The following is a 14,936-nucleotide window of genomic DNA, read 5'->3' on the forward strand; positions in this document are numbered from 1 at the left end:
GTGACAGTCCATTGGGATTGCAGCTTGAGAAAAAGCTGGCTGGAGCCGGCCGATGGTGAGCCTGGAACCTTGCATGTGTAGCTAGGTTAAGGTGAAGTTGTTCTGGGCTCCGTGTCCAGCCAGTGGGTCCCAGAGTATTGACTGTTATAGTTCACTGTCTACGTGACCTCACCCTCCACACACAGTTCCGGCACACCCCTATACTGAAGCCGCCGCTCTCCCTGCTCCAATGCAGAGTTGAGAGTTGAGAGCCACACATTCGTTGGATTTTATTTATTTGCTTATGTATATGTCTTCACACTAGACTCTGGTCACCTGGAGGGTCAGGATGGTGCTTTCATTTTTATATCCGCTGACATGGTACCCAGCTAAAAGTAGAGACTCAACACAAATTTCACATGGAGGCTTTTAGCTTTCTTCTGCTGACATATTAAGAAAGCATTCAGAAATGGAAATGGGAACCTGGCTTATATTGCTAGCTCCTAGGTCTATGAGGTTAATATCTTCCATATTTTAAGTGTTCACTAAATTTTTCATAAAAAAATGTATTACCATGGTCTGAAATAGTTGAGCTCTGGAAATCAATCAATGCCTTTTTCAGTAGCTGGTGCTGTTATAATTGTAGCATTATGTCCTTTGGGTCAACAGCCCACTATTTCATGGAACTATTTATTTTTGACTGTTTTTTTGTCAGAAAGTCCCTAAACACATGACTAAGCATTGATGGGGTCCAAGAGTAAGCTAGCACGTGAGAGAATGTGATATGAATATATGAGTGGATGAACAGGAGAGAGAGGAGGGGAAAGGACCAGAGACACTGCCTTCTTTCTACCGCAGAGACACAAGCTACTTCCTGCAGAGCCTCCCTGCCATATTAGTGGCCTTGGAAAGCCCGAAGGATGGATGGAGCATTAGGATGGAAGTAATAAGGTTGTGCTTGACTTCCTCAGCATTCGTAGCAGATGTTACAGTTGTCATAACATGAAGCTTTGGAATCAGACTTGGGGGGGAAAAAATCAAGATAACAGATGTGAACTTTTTCCTTTTATGACTAAGTGTAGGTGGGGATAGTGGTAAAGAACCCACCTGCCAATGCAGGAGACATAAGAGATGTGGTTGCAATCCCTGAGTTGGGAAGATCCCCTGGAGGAGGAAATGGCAACCCACTTCACTATTCTTGCCTGGAGAATTCCATGGACAGAGGAGCCTGACGGGCTATAATCCATGGGGTTGCAAAGAGTCAGACACGACTGAAGCGACTTAGCATGCACACATGCTGACTGACACCATACCAATTCAATGATAATCTCTAGTTCCTTCCTACTGGGCAAAGTCATGCCACTAACAGTCTGTGTGTCACTGAGGTCAGAAGGGGTGACAGTCTTACAATGGCACTCAACTGAAAGGCTTTTAAGACATTTTGCAAAACGAAAGTATAATAATCCTTCTTTTTTCAGCCCCTACTGAGGGAGCATACCAAACCTAACCCCCATTAAAAATTTCAACTTCTCAAAAACAGTTTTCGCATATTATTGGGGGAGGTCATTTCTACCAATTAAAGGACAAGGATCCAACTTGGTGTAGTTTGTGCTGCTTTCAGATCCCAAATTAGATGGGATTTTCTAATTTTCCCTTTGAAAGCTGTGGTCGGGAGTACTTGGTCCTTCATGGCTTAATGGAGTAGGTGATTGGTAGAAGGTTATCATAGGAAGAAGAGAAACAAGGACAACAGGAACAACAAGAAAAGCAGCAGCTCAGAAGCAGAGCTTCAGGTGGTGTTCGGGCAGAGCACCTTCCACCTCAGGCATGTGCTCAGGCTTGGAGCCTGCGCTGGTGTCTGCAGTGCCACTCCCTGTGGCCACTGGACCCTTCTATCACACAAGACTACCTCACTCAGTGGACTCTCTGTCGGTCATCTCTGTGTTCTCAGGGCCCAGCAACGTGCCTGCCTCATAGTGAGGCTCGGTAAGTGTTGGCTGCTGTAGCCCTGAAGCCAGAATGAATTAGTTGATAACTTTTGCGGAGCTCACTTTAGATAAAAATCAAGACCTTCTGCTGCTCAGAGGTTCTCCTGTTCTATAGTTTCTGTTCTTTCTGTTCTCAAGTCACTTTATAGCTGCCTCACTCTTCAAACTTTTCCAAATTGAGAGAGAGTGCAATTGATGATACCCTGTATCTCTGCTGGAAATCCAAAGACAAGAATTAGTCATAATCTACTTTTTTTATTTTGTAAATACAAAGAGGAAATTCTCATTTTCTTCACTATATAAAGGGAATTAAATAGTTTAAGCTCTGCATCCAAAGCAAGCCCTGCAGCATCACTTTGTTAAAATCAAAAAATACATTCAGAAAAGGCTTGGAGTTGTGGGTGGATTTCAAGTCCTGTAAAAGTGACTGTTTTTTGTATACATTGTTATGAGAATGATCAAGAAAGTTAAATTGAAATGATTGTTACCTACCGTTGTTAGAGAGTCCTGTTTGAATTTGCAATAATTACTTTACAGAATCAAGAAATAAAGCGTACCCTCATCTATTCCTTCAATCCTGCCCTTATACCTCCATGCATCTCTTGAGGATTCCCCTGAGGTACTCCGCAACCTTCAGCCTAGCCTGTGGCTCATGCCTGTATTTTCCTGAGGTTTCTGACCTCAGAGATGCAGACTGTCAGCACTTCATCATCCTCTCTAGTGCTGTTGCTCCAAACAGCAGCTTACCCCATTGCCTTAAGAATGTACTTGTCAGCTGGAAGTTTGGGTCCTCTCAAGAAGTGTGTTGATCAACTTCTATGTAACCCATGTAAGGTACCTATAATAGCTCCTGTAGTAACTTCCAGATTGTCAGAAAACAGCTATTTTCCTCTTTCCCTGCCTACAGATGAAGAAACACCTGCTTTGATAACTCATTTCCTTCAAAGGAAAAGCGAGGCAAGTGGGCAAAAGGACTCTTTAAAATGAAAACTTCGTACCGAAAAGAAGTCCTTGTAATTCATACAAGAAGCATTTTTAAGACTTACAAAAGTAATACTTGGGTGCCATTTCACTTTTAGGCAGTTTACCATTCTGATGAAGAAAAGTTTTGTAAAGAAAGTGTTCAAAATCTGTGAATACTGTGTAAGTTCTGCAGAAGATAGGAAGTGCATGCTAAACACATTCTTGTGTAAACAGATCATTGAGTGTTTTGTGTATTTCCCTTAGTTTGTACTAGTTGTAGCCATACAGATAGGCTTTTTTTGATAAAAGCAGACATGATTCCTTCTTCTTAAATCCAGCCATTCATTTGTAAATATTAATACTCTCACAGTCTTATCGCCCTTAACGCTTTTCCTGAATATATTCAGTGCAACTTTAAATTGTGGGAGAAATTTAAATGTGTTGCAAAAAAGAATTTTTGAATCAGCGTAAGACTTCTTAGAGTTTCAGTTATTTTAACAGATTAAATACTTCTTTTGTCTAAATTGGTAATATAGTGTGTTAATAGGCTTGAGATATGAATTATAAAAATGTATTTTTTAGAACATTCTGGATCTGAGTTCAAAAATAAGCCCATACTACACTGTTTTTGAATATGGAAGGTTTTCTTTCTTATTATTTACTGTTAACCTACCATTCAAATGCCTGATCAGCAATACCTGTCCCTGTTTCTTTTCGCTGGTTCTCAGTTATCCTGTATTTTAAGGGGCAAAAAACTTATCTTGGTGAAAATACATTGAAAAAGTGTTGTTGTTCTTTGTTTTCAGACATTCGCTTCATGTAGTGTGTGGAAACTCCACACTTCGGGCTTTTGACAACAGTTTCGATTTTAGGGCTGCTGTTTGGGTTAATCAGGTACCTACCACTCGTGATTCCAATGCATCTTCCCCATCCCGACCTGAAATTCCACCAGTGTTTAGGGCATGCACAAACAGTGAGGAATTTAGTGTTGAAAGGGTACAAACTGTGAATTTGGGCAGTAGGGGGAGCGGTAAGAATAAGTGTCAGAATGAAGACTTGGTCCCATAGTCAATAAAAGCATATCAATGTTTATTTTTATAGGGAGACACACATACACATATACACAACTATATACTTCATAAAGTTCTGAGACTTCTGAGAGAACCCTCCCTGGCTTCATCTGCCCTACAGTGAGGGAGGCTAATTGACATTCTTCAAGGGAAATCCCTTTTCTTCTCTTTGGTAGTCATGGGAAGACTCATTAAGCATTCTGTACTCTTTTCTTTCCCAGACTCCGACTTTGCTTAGCCCAAGTGCTAAAGCCCAGGGAGTGATGTCCAGGATTTCCTTTAGTCCTCTCTTCCCCCACGCTCAGTGTAGGAACAGAGTCTTGCCCCTTACACAGCAGATTCCGAGGGTACCCACCAAACTTGCCTTTTTACTCAGTGGATGACTCCACTCTTGAAATACCACCTGCAGAACGTTAAGGCTACATCCACCCATCCTGCCACTCGGCTCCCCGTGGAGGGAGAGCTGGATGAGAAAATAGCCCCAAAATGGTATTCCCTATCTGCTAATGACGTTTCCCAAATCAAACAGTTTCTTGGCAACCCTGCCTCCCGGTGTCATCCTCTTCACTTTTGAGTGTCTTGTTCAAGGGATCCCTGAAATAATGCGCCCCTTTCTCTCTCCCTGCCTGTGGTTTACCTTCCCAGTGTGAACTGTGCAGGGAGGGGCTGGGGCAGCTGCAGCTGCTCTGGAAATGGGGGCGGGGAGGGTTAGGGGAAAAGGGCAACGCGGGACGCAAGGCAAGAATGGCTCATGACTTTTCCGCCGTTCATTACGTGTGTCCACTAAGCTGGCCTGCTTCTGTTTTCTAATGGGTTCTTCAATGGCAAGCTGACCTTTTGTCTGAATAGGTCAAACTCCCACTGAGCGATAATCCTCAGCCTTCCTGGCGTTTGTGCATCCCTGAAGGTGACGGCACTGGTTAGGAATATGACTGGGAGTGTGTGGTGTATTTCCCCAAAGAGGGATTGTCTTTTATTGCACTTAATTAATTCTCAAAGACTACCTCACAAGGTTATGTGGAAGAGTCTAGGTTATTTTTTGCTGACACCGTTGAGGGACAAAATGAATTTTTCAGATACATGCTTCAGATTGGGGTTTTCTTCTGTCTTTCTTTTTTTTTTTTTTGTCTTCCATTTTTTAATGAGAGAAAGGCCAAATGTGCAATCCTAATGATTCATCATATCATTTTATATTTCTGAGACAATCAGAATTTCTTCAGTCAATTTTTAAAAATCTTTCTCCCTATACATTGCTTCCATTTAAAGTCTCTTAAAAATCTAGGTGTTTTATTTCTAACCCTTGAAAAACATGAGATGATCATGTTGTTTTCTTGATCATGTTACGCTGGTCCTAGGTTTGTTTCGAATTGCTTAAAATTTTCTGATGGAATGTTTATGAGGTTTTATAGCACAGGTTACCCTACAGTGGCTAGCAAGTTTCAGCATCACATAGGTACTCAGTAATTTCTGAACTGAATTTGAACTACTGTGGCTTGTTTTTTTTTCCTTTTACCAGTTTATATAACCTGTTCAAATTATACAATTCTCATCACTGTCAGTGGCTGAGATATAGTCTTCACAGATATAGGATTACATGTTCCATTTATTTAGCAATGTGCTATGCATTTTGTGGTTGATTTAGTATTCTTTACATTCCAAAGCATTGTCTTTTAATTGAACAGACAAATGACCGAAGTGTCTGCAGATTAAACATTAACCTGTATAGCAGTACCAAGTATGCAGTGTGTGGGCGCTACCAAATGGTTTTAAAAACTGTCAACTTCCAAAACACAGCAGTCTGAGAGAACTTCATAAACAGTGTATTACTTTTCTGAGAATGATGACCCTCACTGAGGAAGTGCCTCTTCAGTTTTTCTTTAGGCATAAATGATACTCCATAAACACAATGAGATTAACATAGAGGAACAAAATAACTGTGTTTGTATTGTTCCTGAGTTATCAGATTATTATCTCAGTACTCAAAATCCCAAATGTGGTGGGATGAAAAGTACAAGATAAAAAGTACACATTTAACATCTATTCAGTCACCAATAATGCTTCAAGTCAGAGCTGGGCTTCTACCTGGGGCATAATGGGTTCCTGTTTAACATATTTATGTTGGTTGTAAAATTAGGAACTGTCATTACAGCCCCACATCACCTGCGTAAGTGCAAAACATATAAATCAAGAGAAGTTCCAGTGTAATAAAAATGCCATTGAAGGGAAAAGCAGGAAACCACTTACAAGATTCTTGTGTGTTATGCTGGCATGTCCTAGAATGCACACTCGGGTTTCTATAGAGGATCTGAAGAACAAAGGAAACTAACTATGCAGGTGTAGGACTCGTGGACAGAAGACCTGATGGAGGCATGTGGGATTTCCAGACTGACCAGTAAGGTTTTAAAATAAAATTCCCAATTATGTACGCATTTGCACCACTTACCTGAAGAACAGCTGAGCCCTAAGTTGAGGAAAGGCAAGAAAAGAATGGCTGTCAATGGCCAGGCTTAAATAACCCCTGCAGGAACCCGGTATAGTTCCTGCAGTATAGTTCATGCTTCAAGAAGGCAGTTGTTATTGGAGCATACTCCTTGGACCTTCTAGTGAATGAACAAGTTCCTTTCATTTCCTGTGATGTTTCAAGGTCCTCAATAGATTGGTGGCTGTTACTCTGCTGCCCCCCTCTTAATCCAGTTCTTTGGAGAATAGTGTATGTTCTCTGAGATCAGTCCATTTTCTCTGTGAGTTACAGGGGTTTATTTTAAACCTCATTATTGGAAGTCCTGAAATGCCCCCAAATTTTAAACTATTAATAAAGAGCTTTCTGAATCCTAATTACTGCCTCAATAACAGAGTGGACACTTTTGAAGTTTTTTAACACCCCCTTCTGCCTCTCCAAAGCTCCCCTCCCCCCAACAATCTTTAAAAAAAAAAAGAGAGAGAACTGCAGATTTTATTCATGTGGGATCATTCACACCAAGCAACCATAATGTGCAATTAACACTCTAGAAACTGAAAACAGTATTCAGCAAGACAGCTGCATTATCAAAAATGCCAAAGGAGTTTTGAAGGGAGTAATGTGCATGTTAGAATAGGAAATTAATCAGAAATGCACACACACCCAGTAATACTGTCTTAAGTACATCTTAATATTAAAATTTTAAAAATCTTATGTCTATACTTATAGTAGTGATTAATCTGAGGGTAGAAAATTGATTTTTTTCTATTTTAAAATTATTAGTTGTGTGTTTTGCTTCTGAAGCAAATGAAGAAGTTAGAATAGCGATCTCTAAAGTCCCTTCCAACTGGAATATTCCTTGATAATAATCACTCTTCAATTATATTTTATAAATTTTCCCATTGAAAGAAAATGCCTTTTTTATTTCCTCTTGCAAGTAATAGTGATACTTACCACTCATACTAGTTTCAAAGTGCCTTTCAGACATAGCAGACATTAGCTCACAATTGCAGGGGGGAACTGCCTACTTTTGCACAGCACAATGATCCTAAGTACACTTATATTATCCCTACTAAGGTATGGATCTAACTGACTTAGTAATAACTGAAACATAACAGAATTATCCCAGCAGCATTTTGCTGGTATTGTCTTGTCAACTAGCTGAAAGCGTTTGGAGAAGAAAGAAAGGGGGTTTAATTTTATTTTCAATTCATAGTGTCTAGATTTGAGGGAACCGAGGTTTGTCAATTTTTAAGAAAAGCAGGAAGAGGTAAGGGATGTATTTGTTTGAAATATGGAAAAGTTCTGAATATTTTCTTTCATAAATTGCTGGAAAGCAAAGTAGATTTTTATGTTTGAGGACTTTTTAAAACTGGAAAAATAGCTAGAACAGATTTAAAAGCAAATCATGACCCCGTGCAAAAAAAAAAAGAAAGAAATTGTGAAGTAATGACCCACAATTCTGGATCCCCTAAATATCATGCAGTCAGCCCTTCTGTTAAGGATCGGGAGGCTCTCTGGGTGTATGTGCCTGCAGACAACACATGCAGGGTATGCCAGGAACAGAAAGGCTAACTATACCTTAGCAGAAGAACAGAAGTATTCAGATAAGGAAACAGTCACTGAGCTGCGAGGTACAGGCTAAACAAGCTTCCACCTGGGCTTCCTGCGGGTCCTGTAGGAACGGTTACACGTGAATGTTCAGTAAATATGAAATCCAGCCATCCTGAGACACTTCACACTAGTGCAAACAGTCACTAATGAGAATCTCCTAGCCAACATGTTGTGCTTATTAAATTATGATAAAGTTATTGCATTAGAACATTTAAAAAATCCTGTTGGCTTTTTTCCTGGCCTAGAGGATATTAAATGTTCAGGTTTCTCTGGGAGGAAAAGGAAATACGTATTTGCTTTAAAAATAACAATACCTAAATTTTAAGAAAAGCAGCTTACTAATTTATTTTTTTTAAATGTGAACATTCCTCTGTTTTTTTGCTCCAGTATAGGGAAAACAGTCCAAAAAGAAAAACATTAAATCTGATTTTAATGTTTGTAGAAGTTGATATTCTGAGATGAAAATTCAGCCTCGGCTCTGATTTGCTCAGGCAACTGAGAACCAGAGTTAAAACTGGCTTGTGATTCTCTCAGATCTTAGAGCTATAGTAGCTATCTAGTGATACAATTAACGAGAAATGAAGCTGAAGGTGTGAATTGGAGCCCCAACTTAATTTCTTTCTTTCTTTCTTTCCTTTTCTTTTTCTTTTTTCTTTAAGTCATAGGTGCACAGCGAAGGAGAAGCCCCAGTGCACTGGCCATTGAAGTATTTGAAGCACATTTGGGAAGTCACATTTTACAGGTACCTTTAAACGAAAAAAGGTTGCTTACATTTTGCTAGGAAAAATCCACGTGTTTAGTCTTTTTATGAAAATGCCTTTTATTGCAGCTATGTGTATGACTTGCTATTGTATCTTGGAATTATGAAATTTTTATGAATTTATTTTTTTTCTTTTTAGAAAGCCATCCCTTGAGAGAATATTAATGAGAAAGGGAGGGCAAGTATTATTTGTGCTATAATAATTGAGATGAACGGTACTATTGAGTTGACGCACAATGTATAGTAGCTGGCTGTTCCCAGAATGATTGTGTGTGCTGCATTTGTAAGTGAACATATGTGTGTGTCTTTGGAGCTATATTTTGTTTTTGGAAGAGCAAGGTTTTGTTGTGAAAGTATGTGACATTTTTATGTGTTGCCAAACTTCAGTTGTTCTTTGCTTGAGTTTATATTCATAAGTGCTTCCCACCCTGATGTTAGCTTTCCTAAAGTACCGACTTTGTTAGGGTGAGATGTTAAAGTATGTTTTTAAGTAAGAGGAGACAGATATTAATAATTTGATCTTTCCAGTGACTTTCATGAAAAATATGAGGGTGACTAGGCGTGGACCTGTAGTTATTTAGTCTTGGAAAAAATTTATCCCAAACTTAGCGCCTCACTTACTCAGAACTTTTTCTGTTAGGATTTTGCAAATCATTAACTTGACTATCATTCTGCATTGTTTCTCTTTCCAGGATAAATGTTGCCATGGCCAAAGCTTTTATTTATTTATTTATTTTTTGTACATGTAAGATTCATTTTTAACCTGGAATTGAAGAAACAGACATATTTGGGGTGTTTGGGCATCTTATTGGAAAAAGATGGTTGCTTTCCTTAGATAAGATTTGGGATAAAAACAAAGCTAAACTACAAACTCCTGTCCATTCAGAGTAATTTTTGTTAAAAAAGGTCTCTATGGTGCTTTCATTTTCTAGATAGCCAAAGTGGTACTGAATCTAGCATGTAATTTTTGAAAATATATACCCTAGAAAAACTGCTTTCATCAGATTGTCCATGGTCAAACCCCCGTGACTCTCCAAAATGGTTCCTTGGCTGACAGCTTCAGTGTCATCGAGACAGTTGTTCAAACGACAAATTCCTGGGTCTCTCCTGGACCTAGTAAATCAGGGTCTTCAGGGTGAAATCCAGGAATTTGTTACTTTTAACAACCATTTGAGATAATTTTGATGCTTTATTAGGTCTGAGATGTCACTATTCACCTTTGTAAATTTAAGGCCTGAACGGTCCTTGTTTATTTGTATTTATTTTGACCTTTCTCATTTCTCCACTAATATATGTTGACATCCCACAGAACTATGTTTCCTGAACCACACCTTAGGAAATGCTATCCTGTTGTGCACATAAAGTTTTGAATTACCTTTGTGGTAGATAAGTTTCAGGGACACAGGAAGGATATTTCTTTCTGGATCTTTGCATTTTTATTTCCCTCTTCCCTGTACATTTTTGTCCAGAATCTCCATTATAAGTTGTGTATGAGTGATACCATATACACCACTGTTCCTCTGTATGTGAGGGGAGTTCGTTCCAGGACCCCTGTGGACAGAAAACTCTGTGGTTGCTCAAATTTCTAATATAAAATGACATGGTATTTGTATATAACTTATGCATGTCCTCTTCTATACTTGAAATCATCTCTAAACTATTTACAGTACCTAATACAGTGCAAATGCTATGCAAATCATTGGTGGCATGTGGCAAGTGTATGTTTTTCTTTGTGGAACTTTCTGGATTTTTTCCAAATATTTTTGATCCGTGGTTGGTTGAATCTGTGAGTACAGAGGGCCAACTGTACATTGTTAGATTCTGATGTGATCCAGGATAACTCCTATTTATATTCTGAAGCCATCGGTGCGTAAGACTTTGTCAGTGAGAGAAATGATTCCAGTGGTATCCTATTATCCTCTAAATTCTCTCTGGAAATCTTGTGTTCATTGTTTTGTAGGGAGGGGGACTTAGGAGCTGCAAGAATTTAAATCTAATTTAAAACAAAAAACTTAAGAGTGTAAATGTAAGCTCAGTGAGAGCAGTGTAGAAATGAAGAGCGACTGTTCCCAGTGCCAGTTCAACATTGGACTCCGTTAAGAGGGTGGAGGATCTAGATGAGACTGCTGAACTCTCCTGTTCTTTGGTTTGGTCACACCTGACTTAAACAACACTCTTGAAGGGGTATAGACAGCTGGATGTCATTTGGAGTGGAATAACTAGATGAGTGCATGAACTGGAAATTGTGTTACATGAGATGTGGCAAAGGGCGTGGTGAAGTTAAGTGTGGGAAATACATGGCATAAAAGGGACATTAATATCCTCTCTTATCTATTTGAAGGCCTCATTCCAAAAGAAGAAAAAAAAGGAGGATTAGATACATTCTGTGTCTTCAGAGTGTAGAAAAAAGAGAAAGGGATGAAAGTTGAATAGGAAAAGAAATTGCCTCCATGTAACAAAACTTGGAAATAAAGCTGTCTGCATTTCCAACACACTCAAAACCTTTAGCGTTAGAAGTATAGATGGCTTTGTAAAGATGCTTTCAAGAAAGTCAGGCATCCAAGTGTGGTTGCACTAGATAGTCTTGAAATTGTCATAGAAACTAGAAACTCCTATCTTTCGATTCTAAAACCAAAGGTTATGGAGGGGAAGAATTGTGTATGCTTCTCAAAATGATATGCTAAAATTGCAGATAGGAATGGATTGGGAAGTAGCAGTAACAAGAAGGGCTTCCTCTAGGCTGTCTGGTTAGTTGTCTTCTCTCCCAGCAGGGTAATTCTTGAACCCATAGATCTATGTACCGCATTCAAGGTTTCTCAGTAGTCTGCTTAGGTAACATGGTTTCCTTATTTTTCCTTCAGGAGGTTCCATAGTTGAATCTGGTTGATTCATGGGGCCTGGTGTAAATTCTTTCTTCTTTCTCCCCTACCCTTCTTTTGTTTGTAAATATCGGGGTGGGGGAGGGGGTGGAATAAACAAACCTGTGTGGTCAACAAGGTTGGCATAGTCTCTAACATCATAGTTTACCATCATTACCAAAAAAGAAAGAGTCAATACTTAGTAACAACATAATTTGCTGTAGTAGGCGCATGGCTGCTCTCCTTAACTAGCTTGCAATCATTTGGTTAAAGAACCAGGAGATTCCATAAAGTGAGAAGCATCACACTGGTCAAGTATCTTACTAGAGGCCTGTGAAAGAGTGAGGCTCTGAATTTGCCACAAAGCATCAGAGAAGACCGCTCAAAGTTGTTGATGGATGAATAGGAGTTTACTAGCCAAAGACAACCAAAGAACATTGCAGGCAAAGAAATGAAGAACACAAAGCATGGAGGCAACTCATCACAGATCTTATTTGGGGACTGTTAAGGTGTTTAACTTGATGGCTGTTTCACATACACAGAGGAGCACATAAGAGATAAGATGGAGAACTTACCAGCCATATTGCACAAGCCCAGTAAGCCAAGCCAGGATGGTGTAATCAGCAATAAGCCTATGGAGAAGGCTTTCATACAAGAGAGTGACAAGATAAACCTTTGGTTTGTTTCTGGTGTTACTATTAAAATACAATCTAGGAATCCTCTGTATTATGAGAGGCTATTATAAAGAGACAATTTAGGAAACTATTATAACAGTCTAATATCCAAATTAAGATCTTATCCGAGATAGAACCTCTATGAATAGACACACAGGAATGGCACATGGTATGAATTACAGATGAAAAGCTAGGGAATGGTAGGAGTTATCAGTGATCACAGATCTTCTAGCCTGATAAAAGGTTCCCAGTGATACTCTTGCCTAAGAGAGGCTGAAAGGGATATCTTGTTACATAACCAAATCTGTAAGAGGTAAGCAGTTGGAAACCTGAGTCTGATCTTCTAGAGAAAGATCAAGGCAAAGGGTGAAAACAGGGTGGGGCATTATTGCTTTGTGTAGATGAACGGTAGTTCAGATCAAACAGCGAGTTGCAGACAAATGGAGATCATATGGAACAAGGAGAGAAAAGGGCTGAGGCGAGGCAACCCCATACATGCCATTCCTTTAAGATGCAAATAGAAAATGGGAAAGGAGTTCAGTTTAGTATCTCAGTCGTGTCCAACTCTTTGCGACCCCGTGAACTGCAGCACGCCAGACCTCCCTGTCCATCGCCAACTCCCGGAGTTTACCCAAGCTCATGTCCATTGAGTTGATGATGCCATCCAGCCATCTCATCCTCTGTAGTCCCCTTTTCCTCCTGCCCTCAATCTTTCCCATCATCAGGGTCTTTTCCAATGAATCAGCTCTTTGCATCAGGTGGCCAAAGTATTGGAGTTTCAGCTTCAACATCAGTCCTTCCAATGAACACCCAGGACTGATCTCCTTTAGGATGGACTGGTTGGATCTCCTTGCAGTGCAAGGGACTCTCAAGAGTCTTCTCCAACACCACAGTTCAAAAGCATCAGTTCTTCGGCGCTCAGCCTTCTTCACAGTCCAACTCTCACATCCATACATGACCACAGGAAAAACCATAGCCTTAACTAGACAAACCTTTGTTGGCAAAGTAATGTCCCTGCTTTTGAATATGCTATCTAGGTTGGTCATAACTTTCCTTCCAAGGAGTAAGCGTCTTTTAATTTCATGGCTGCAGTCAGCATCTGCAGTGATTTTGTAGCCCAAAAAATAAAGTCTGACACTGTTTCCACTGTTTCCCCATCCATTTCCCATGAAGTGATGGGACCAGATGCCATGATCTTAGTTTTCTGAATGTTGAGCTTTAAGCCATCTTTTTCACTCTCCTCTTTCTCTTTCATCAAGAGGCTCTTTAGTTCTTCTTCACTTTCTGCCATAAGGATGGTGTCATCTGCATATCTGAGGTTATAGATATTTCTTGGCAGTCTTGATTCCAGCTTGTGCTTCATCCAGCCCAGCGTTTCTCATGATGTACCCTTCATATAAGTTAAATAAGCAGGGTGACAATATACAGCCTTGTCATACTCCTTTTGGAACCAGTCTGTTGTTCTATGTCCAGTTCTAACTGTTGCTTCCTGACCTGCATACAGATTTCTCAAGAGGCAGGTCAGGTGGTCTGGTATTCCCATCTCTTTCAGAATTTTCCACCGTTTGTTGTGATCCACACAGTCAAACGCTTTAGCGTAGTCAATAAAGCAGAAATAGATATTTTTCTGGAATTCTCTTGCTTTTTCAATGATCCAACAGATGTTGGCAATTTGATCTCTGGTTCCTCTGCCTTTTCTAAACCCAGCTTGAAAATCTGGAAGTTCACAGTTCACGTATTGCTGAAGCCTGGCCTGGAGAATTTTGAGCATGACTTTATTAGCATGTGAGATGAGGCTCCAAAATCACTGTAGATGGTGATTGTAGCCATGAAATTAAAAGACGCTTACTCCTTGGAAGGAAAGTTATGACCAACCTAGATAGCATATTAAAAAGCAGAGATATTACTTTGCCAACAGAAGTCCGTCTAGTTAAGGCTATGGTTTGACTACTGGTCATTATGGATGTGAGAGTTGGACTGTGAAGAAAGCTGAGTGCCAAAGAATTGATGCTTTTGAACTGTAGTGCTGGAGAAGACTCTTGCGAGTCCTTTGGACTGCAAGGAGATCCAACCAGTCTACCCTAAAAGAGACCAGTCCTGGTGTTCACTGGAAGGACTGATGCTGAGGTTGAGACACCAATACTTTGGCCACCTCATGCAAAGAGTTGACTCATTGGAGAAGACCCTGATGTTGGGAGGGATTAGGGGCAGGAGGAGAAGGGGACGACAGAGGATGAGATGGCTGGATGGCATCACCAACTTGATGCACGTGAGTTGCATGAACTCCAGGAGTTGGTGATGGACAGGGAGGCCTGGTGTGCTGCGATTCATGGGGTCGCAAAGAGTCGGACATGACTGAGCGATTGAACTAAACTGAGATGAATGCAGTTTGTGTGGTAGTTTGAGCATTCTTTGACATTGCCTTTTTTAGGAATTGGAATGAAAACTGACCTTTTCCAGTCCTGTGGCCACTGCTGAGTTTTCCAAATTTGCTGACATATTGAGTGCACTTTCACAGCATCATGTTTTAGGATTTGAAATAGCTCAACTGGAATTCCATCACCTCCACTAG

General features: G+C 40.0%; 1 protein-coding gene across 4 annotated transcripts in view; it reads left to right on the top strand.

The window, feature by feature from the left end:
- NPAS3 (neuronal PAS domain protein 3) overlaps positions 1-14,936 on the top strand; it is a 959,432-nt gene that overhangs the window by 465,205 nt on the left and 479,291 nt on the right. For 2 of the 4 annotated variants that reach the window (XM_061394930.1, XM_061394928.1), the window contains one exon: positions 8,738-8,814. In XM_061394930.1, the coding sequence (XP_061250914.1) occupies positions 8,738-8,814 (77 nt within the window). Of the gene's footprint in view, positions 1-8,731; positions 8,815-14,936 lie in introns of all 4 variants that reach the window. The other 2 variants (XM_061394927.1, XM_061394929.1) reach the window with 1 other exon arrangement.

This window comes from Bos javanicus, chromosome 21 (assembly GCF_032452875.1).
Source record: "Bos javanicus breed banteng chromosome 21, ARS-OSU_banteng_1.0, whole genome shotgun sequence".
NCBI classification, from domain to species: domain Eukaryota; kingdom Metazoa; phylum Chordata; class Mammalia; order Artiodactyla; family Bovidae; genus Bos; species Bos javanicus.